This window comes from Trichomycterus rosablanca, chromosome 13 (assembly GCF_030014385.1).
Source record: "Trichomycterus rosablanca isolate fTriRos1 chromosome 13, fTriRos1.hap1, whole genome shotgun sequence".
In the NCBI taxonomy this organism is placed as follows: domain Eukaryota; kingdom Metazoa; phylum Chordata; class Actinopteri; order Siluriformes; family Trichomycteridae; genus Trichomycterus; species Trichomycterus rosablanca.
Window position 1 is genome coordinate 6,804,094 of NC_086000.1, and position 8,304 is coordinate 6,812,397.

The 8,304-nt window shown below is 44.7% G+C and overlaps 1 protein-coding gene across 2 annotated transcripts; it reads left to right on the forward strand.

The window, feature by feature from the left end:
• Positions 1-2,828: 2,828 nt before the first annotated feature.
• On the forward strand, positions 2,829-8,062 carry zbtb42 (zinc finger and BTB domain containing 42). Of its 2 annotated transcripts, none has more exons than XM_063007626.1 (2): positions 2,829-2,987; positions 6,324-8,062. In XM_063007626.1, exon 2 carries the CDS (start codon positions 6,338-6,340, stop codon positions 7,871-7,873), a length of 1,536 nt encoding a protein of 511 aa, XP_062863696.1. In that variant the 5' UTR covers positions 2,829-2,987; positions 6,324-6,337; the 3' UTR covers positions 7,874-8,062. The 2 variants fall into 2 exon arrangements, with proteins under 2 accessions (XP_062863696.1, XP_062863697.1); XM_063007627.1 differs by lacking the exon at positions 2,829-2,987 and adding an exon at positions 3,676-3,745.
• The last annotated feature ends 242 nt before the right edge of the window (positions 8,063-8,304 follow it).

The following is an 8,304-nucleotide window of genomic DNA, read 5'->3' on the forward strand; positions in this document are numbered from 1 at the left end:
AAACTAGTGGTAGCGTCCCAGAAGCTCCAGCCCGGCTCGTATCTTGGATCTGGGCTCGTATCCAGAGCAGAAATTTTGTCCGAGCCTCGGCTCGGATCTCGAAAAGCTTGTATGTGGAGCAGCTCGTATCTAGAGGTACCACTGTATTTGGGATTTATTGGTTTTCTGACATTAATTATACTAATCAGGTGCCCAGGTGGCGCAGCGTGATATTCCACTAGCACACCAGCGCCGAGATTTTGAACTCCTCGGTTCGAACCGTTTAGCTGGGTGCCGTCTAGCGGGCATAATTGGCAGTGCCGGTGGCAGACACGTTTCTGCTAGGGCAGGATGACCAACTATGTGGGTGGGGTCTTTAAACGTTGTGTAAGGACCCTGATTAGCAGATAGAGAGGCGCCTGTGCAGAATGCATAGGTGAAAAAGGGTTCTGCTAAGGGGTCGCTCGACTGCAATCAGGGATCCCCCAGCAGCAGAAGACAAATTGACTATGCTAAATTGGGAGAAATTGGGAGAAAAATGCATACATAAAACAGAGGGAAAAAAAGAATTATACTTATCAGGTAAAACTTTAAAAAGGCTTTTCCAAAAGAAAAACTTTAGACATTTCAAAAAGTTTACTATACCATGAAATAAGATTCAACCCCCTGGTTGTGTGGAAAAAAATATTAGGTAATCTTCCATCATCGTTATTGTGTCCACTTTCTGCAGTGTACCAGTTCCACTCTCAGCAAAACACCCCTAGAGCATAACACTAACCCCACAATACTAGACAGTAGGTACAGTGTTGTTGGGTTTAAATGTTATCTTTTCTCCTTTAAACATATTTCTAGTCATTGTGGCCAAAACATACAAGTCTTTGTTTTAATTGACTACAAAAAGTCTGTCATATGGTGTTTAATTGATAAGCAACAAATTCAAACAGGCTTTGAGGGGCTGGTTTTAGAACAGAGGTTTCTTTCCTGCTACTTTGCCCATGGCCACAAAAAGCTAGTCCGCTGTCTACAGTATCACCTGTGTTCCCACAACTTTTGGTTTTGAAAAGACCTGTGTCTGACCATGCTAACAAATTTCCTTTCTGGTTTGGGTCTGGTTTGGTTTTTCAGTTTGACCATAAAGGACCACTGTTTGGTGTACTTTGTGATTTGTTCTTACTATATAATCAAAGGACCTGAACTGGCATTTGTGACATTCCTGAAAGTGTATGATCTGCTTTTTGAGACACGTAGAGGTGCAAACAAGGGCTGTTTAATTAGGCACATAGAATGAACGCATCAGTTGTAGCTTTTCCTAATATCAAATGATAAATTAGGAGGTAATGTCACAAAGTTAAGTAACATTAGATAACTTCCCACACCAACAAATTACTATTTAACTGACTTTTCGTGCTGTATGTGTGACCCAGGAAATTTAAATATAATTTTACAAAACTCAAATTACAGTAAGGGTATACTTTGGTAAGTAACGGTGGCTAAGTGGGTAGCGCTGTCGCCTCACAGCAAGAAGGTCCTGGGTTCGATCCCCAGGTGGGGCGGTCTGGGTCCTTTCTGTGTGGAGTTTGCATGTTCTCCCCGTGTCTGCGTGGGTTTCCTCCCACAGTCCAAAAACATGCAAGTGAGGTAAATTGGAGACACTAAATCAGTGGCGATTTCTCTAAGACTGCAAGGGAAGCTCAGCTTCCCCTAAAATGTCCAAAATTAAATGGTCAAATATGTACAGTTGTATTAACATTTCATCGACTACAAATGCGTTAGAACGCGTTCATCTCGAAGACGGGTTCGTTCAGAATCAGCTACTTATCACAAATCGAATCGATTTTCTTAACTTAACTCATACATTCCCGTAGCGTCAATGCATTTGCCCGCAGAAGCTGAGCGTCTCTTCACTTCTATGGGACTGCGTTGAGGTTTTTTTTTAATGCTCCGAAACTCGCCGGTCATTGGATAAATGCCTCGATTTTGTCCCGCCCCCGGACACTGAGCGTCTCTGGGGGTGAATGGGGCTGTGGGCGGGTCTGGACGCTGAGCTTCTGCAAGATGATCGGAGGATCAGTGGAAAGGCTGAATCCCGTTTTGATTGACAGCTCGAAACTCAAACGAAGCTTTATTGGCATGACAAATAGGGACATTCGTATTGCCAAAGCGATACACTTCATTAGTCACTTAATGACTGGGAGCTTGAGTCCCATCGCGGATTTTGCGAGTGAAGTCGAAAGACAAACTGCAACCCATTTCAGGCCATTGTCTTGTAAAAGGAACAGACGGCAGAATTTATGTGTAAATAAATTGACAAATTTTATGATGTAAGCCGACAATGAGCTTCCCCTCTTTGAAAGACCAGCAGCCACAACTGCACTAAATTGTCCACGACTGTGTTTGATATGACCTTGTGAACTGATGAACCTTGTGTGAAGATAAACTACCGTTTCCTGTCATGAATGTAACCAAAAGTGTAAAACATGACAAACAAACAAACATAAAGTAACAGTTGCAGGAATGTTTGAAATTCCAGGACTGCCATGGCTAACATGTCCCTCACAAGTGTATGTTAACTTTCGGCCGCAGCTGTACTTATTAGAGTCGTTATTTTGACCACTATTTGTACATTTACCTCAGTAATACTTTTAACGTGACCATATTGTACATAAGAAGGTGTTTGGTGACTCTCCTCGCCTCTGAAAACGAACACATTAGAAACGCACTGAACGCTAGCTGCTTGCTGCCGCGCTGTGAGCTGAAGCAGAAATACAGCTTGTGAAGTCTCGTTATCGCGAGATTAGCGGAGTGAGAGACCCGACTGACTGGAACAGAGCAGTGCAGCGCTGCTGGCCGCCGCTGCCGCCGCCGCTGCCGCTGATACTCGCGCACAGAGTGCAGCTGAACTACACAGAGAAGTACAACAAACCGCACCGGGGACACACCGACATCTGTATACACATCATGAAACCAGGACGGAACATCTGAGCAAGCAGGAACGCGGATCGGTAAATGTGAGTACGCGTTCGGGAGCGAGGGATCGCCCGGGTTTAAAGTTGTGTGCGGGTCCGCCGGTGCAGCGCGGTGCGGTTCGGTTGTCGAGTTGGTTCGGAGTCGAAGTCCCACACACTCGCTGCAATGCACTGTGTGTATTTATTGACCAAAATGTGAACGTTTTTTAGGTGTTACTAATTAAGATCCTTTATATTAGGGTAAGAATGTGTGTCCCTTCGTGTCTTTTCCACTGTTTTACGTGTGTCGATCAATTTAAACGCGAATCGGTTAATAAAAACGATTCTGACTCGTAAGAAACGCGTCTGCTTTTGGATCTTTCGCTCATAAAAGCCGCACATCGACTCCACAAACTTTTTCCTTCTTTTAAAAGTTCGTTTTAAGCGCGATAAACCTTGCTCTTTCCTCTTGACTCAGACAGAATCAGCTCTGTGCTCTCAGTGCGTCTCAGTGAAGTTGGTTCGAACCCGTGTGCTTGTTCTGCACACTCTCCGGATCGGGAGTAACATATGGCGGAAAGGCGAGCACAGCTGGAGGTTGCGTTTGCACTGAGCTGATGTCAGAGCAGCTGACTCCACAGCTTGTGGGATAATTAGCGCACAGGGCCACCGGTTTACTTCACTCCTTTCATTCACTCACTTCGTGCAGTCACCTCGCTCAGTTCAGTCGCTTGTTTCCGCGGACGCGAACCGAGAAACCCGAGAAGCGCACCGACTACACTGCGACTGCGACTGCGACTTTTCTAACCGGCGCAACACAGGTACGCTACTGTTCTCCTGCCTGTCAGTACCACAGACTAAACTAAGCTGTTCTGTTACGTGTCTTTAATATGATGTGAAAGCTTTACAGTGACCAAATATGTTTAACATACTAGTTCAGGCTTATTTAGACACATATACTGTACTTCTTTTAGTAATCTTTTAGTAACTTTCTGTCAAGTAGCACTCAAGTACTGTACATGCTTTAATGTAGCTTTTCACATTTTAATTCTAAGCCATTTTACTAGAAGCAGCTTTACACAAACTTCTGGTGGCACAGTGGCCTCACAGCAAGAAGGTCCCGGGTTCGATCCCCAGGTGGGGCGGTCCGGTCCGGGTCCTTTCCGTGTGGAGTTTGCATGTTCTCCCCGTGTCCGCGTGGGTTTCCTCCGGATGCTCCGGTTTCCTCCCACAGTCCAAAGACGTGCAAGTGAGGTGAATTGGAGATACCAAATTGTCCATGACTGTGTTCTATATAACCTTGGGAACTGAAGAATCTTGTGTAATGAGTGACTACCGTTCCTGTCGTGAATGTAACCAAAGTGTAAAACATGACGTTAAAATCTCAATGAACAAACCAACAAACAAACACAAACTTCTAAAGAGCAAGACTAGGGCGACAGTTGTAGAACAGTTAGAAAATTGAGTCTAGTGATGAGTTTCTGGACATTATCTGAATGTGGTTGCAGTCAGTACAACTTTCTATGACATCCAGGATCCAGCCTCAAGTAGGAGGGAAGATCCACCTAGCAGAAGTACTTTTACAACACTGGGACATTGTATGTGGATTTCTAAAATTGTAACAAAACAGTAGTATACGTTTATACAGCTAAAACAGCCCAGATTGATGGATTATTTCTGACATACAGTGATTTGGCTTTCTAAGTCTTGACTGTCTTATTTTCAAATAATAGTGCATGTCTAATGCACGAACAGAGTCCACAAATAAACAAGTATTTTAATTAATTATAATTGTTTGTTATTTGTTATTATTTATATTATTATTAATTATTAATTATAATTAAATTAAATAACAAATAAATATAAATAGGCATTTATTAATTCAGCAAAAAATATATTCTGGTTTATTATAATATACATCATAATAAAGCACATTTAAAGCAGGAAGGAGAGGCGCTGCTGCAACCATTGAGCTGAAGGGCTGCGTTTCAAATCACTCTCTACAATGTAATAGTGTTTAAGTGAGAGACATTCGGAAATCCATGTACCGCCAGGCATGACCGATTCCTTTTACAGGTCCTATAGTCAGAGGAAATGGTACTAACAGTGGTTGAGTAGTGCCCTCCAGGGGTACATCTTTGCACCTTTAAAATGCATCTTTTACCTAACAGTGATTGTATTGTATGAAATACATTACTCACTTATTTAATACATGCATTTCTGCAAATCTGACCAGTTCAACATACACTGGCGGTTGGTATACTGTAACTCTGGCAGTGTTAATTGGAATTAATGTAGTCTTAGTTAAGACTATTAATCCGTTATTAAAATTCCTCCACTTTTCACCTTTTAATACATGCGTTCTCTATACTGAGCAACATTACATGAACAAATTAGCACAAATTCTTATTTAAGTGGTGTTAAATTTAATTAATTGATTAATTTGATGGAATAAATGCAATATTTGTGCTTGTATAGTAAAAATTATTTATTCATTTGTTTTATTTCACTAACCGCTCCATCAAGGTCAGGGTTTGTGAGGGTGGGGTTTGTCCACACCACCTCAAAACACTATACGCAAGGCAGGAATACACCCTGGACAGAGCAAATTTACAAAGTTGCACATTTACTCACTCATTTGCACCTTTATGCAAAAGTAGGCAGCCCCTAATGCAAAGTGGCCAGCCCACCTTCTGCATGTTTTAGGAGGTCCTGTTTTTCATGTCACTACACTAAATATATTTGCTATGAAATAGTTTTACTCAGCAATGACTGTTTTCTGTACACCCAAGCTAAATGTAATCCATTATTATAGAGAATGTACTCACCAGGGTTAGTTATGTTGGTCATAGACTTAGCTTAATTCTGATTTAGTTGATTTAAACTGTTATGTTGAACACCAGTAGGTGGATGTGCTACTCTAAATTATCTTTGACCTGCAATGAACCGGTGATGAACTAAATCACTGTCAAGGATGCATTCCTGCCTTGCACCAAGTGTTTCCAGGGATGGATTTTTAAACTGGTCTATGTGGAACTATTTTACCTTTTTTAATGTCTAGAAGTAGTACCCAAAGCAGTAAACTGTTTATATAATACATAAGCATTCTACTTGGACTTATATAATTATTTAATACTTAAGCATCCCAAGTGGAAGTTTTCATTTAGTACAGCAAATTTGGCAGAAATGCCCCATTGATTAAAGCACATTATGTTGATAAACTAAGGTTTAAAATGATCAGTGTTTTTGCATTTTAAAAACCATTCAGGGTGAGGTAAGGTTCATTTTTGTTTGTCCCTAGTGGTCTCTAGCCCGTTGCCAAGCCTGTTTCGTCTTTGGAGTTTGAATGCCTCGCCCTGCATTTATTTAACATCCGGTTTTTCCTGTTTCTCTCTACAGGTTATGAGAGAAGCATGGAGTTCCCGGACCACAGCCGCCAGTTGCTTCAGTGCCTGAGTCAGCAGCGTCACCAGGGCTTTCTGTGTGACTGCACCATCCTGGTCGGTCCGGCCCGGTTCCGCGCGCACCGTGCCGTGCTGGCCTCGTGCAGCATGTACTTCCACCTGTTCTACCGGGACCAGCTGGACACGCGAGACATAGTGCGTCTGAACAGCGACATCGTAACGGCGCCGGCGTTCGGCCTGCTCCTAGAGTTCATGTACGAGGGCAAGCTGGAGTTCAGCACGCTACCTGTGGAGGACGTTCTGGCCGCGGCAAGCTACCTGCACATGTACGACATTGTCAAAGTGTGCAAGGGCCGACTGAAGGAAAAGGAGCTGTGCTCTCTGGAAGAGAAACTTGTTGACAGCGTGAGTTTAAGTTGCCTGGACAGGGGGAGTTTGTCTGACTGTGAGATGCAGCCCAGCAAAATGCCCCTAAGAGGCCAAGTGGCAGATGACATGTATGACATCACAGATTGCAATAGACTGACACTGGTGAGGCAGAGGGCGAATGGTCACCTCGGTGGGTCCCCAGATCTTGTAGGTGTCAATTATGTGTCGGCCGAGGCCAAGGCCCGTGTGCGAACAGCTGGAAAAACTAACGCGGACGTCAGCGGTGCCTCCCAGAGGTCCCGGGTGCCTGACGACACGGACAGTGCGCTGGACTTATCTTTGAAGGCACTGTCGAGCAGAGATGTGGGACAGCTGGCCCTCGACAGGCAGCAGCAGGGCATGGAGATGCTTGCTCGAGATGAACACGATGCGCTGTCAGTGAAGGAGGAGGGTGGGGGTGCGTGCTTTGGGAATAACGTGCCCATGACAGAGTTCGATGCCCTCTTTCGGGGTAAGAATGGCACTCTGCTGCCCCCGGAGGATCACCTCATGATGGACGATGAAGAGGAGGAGGATGTGGTTGGCTTGGATGAAGAAGAGGAGGAGGGAATGCGAAGAACAATGGGGGTGTTGTCGGGACAAAAAGAATGTGGTCTCAGCCGCCAGGGGAGCAAGGAGGCTCAGAGAAGAGGGAGGGTTAACAGCGAAGAGGAGGAGGAAGATGAAGAACTGGTCTCCTCGGACATCAGCAGGCTCCTGCCCCCGACGGACACCCTGCCGGTCTGTGTGTGTCCGCTGTGCAGCAAGGCATTCCCATCTCCACATGCGCTACAGCCACATCTGAGCTCGCACTTCCGTGAGCGGGAGGGAGCACGTACAAAGCTCTCGCCCGATGCCTCAGTGCCCACCTGTGCACAGTGTGGCAAGACCTTCTCGTGTGCGTACACGCTAAAGCGACACGAGCGCACGCACTCGGGCGAAAAGCCCTACACTTGCGCTACTTGTGGCAAGAGCTTCCAGTACTCGCACAACCTCAGCCGGCATGCTGTGGTGCATACTCGCGAGAAGCCGCACGCCTGCAAGTGGTGCGAGCGGCGCTTTACGCAGTCGGGGGACTTGTACCGCCACATCCGAAAGTTCCACTGCGCCCTCGTTAAGACCCTCGCTATCGGATAAGCCTCCTAAACCACTCGCTTTTTCCACCCAAAGGCTGCTTCCTACTTGCAGATAGAAAGTATTCAAGTCAGTGAGGTTTCAGTGAGTGGGTTTGGTAAATATGCACTTGACTGGATGATGTTTTTATTTTGTTTGTTTTTTTAAAGATTGAAGGGCCCGAGAGGCCCCGTCACACAGTGGATTGGTGTGGATAGAAGGTTTTTGATGCACTTGGTCAGTCACTGGCAGTTCATATGAGTGAAGTCCTGTGTGCTTTGTACTGAATGGTTAAAACACTGTATTGAAATAAGTCATTTAAACACTTTGAATAGGCTAAGCTATAACACCAGTAGTGCTGGTTAACATGAGTTTGAAGGTTCCTAAAGGATAAGTAGATGCATTTTTTTTCTTTATTAGTTCTGGGAATCAGGGGTCATTGTTTTCTTTAATTA

Excerpts from the sequence above, each read along its gene's own strand:
- zbtb42 (XM_063007626.1), top strand. The coding sequence starts at position 6,338 with ATGGAGTTCCCGGACCACAGCCGCCAGTTGCTTCAGTGCCTGAGTCAG.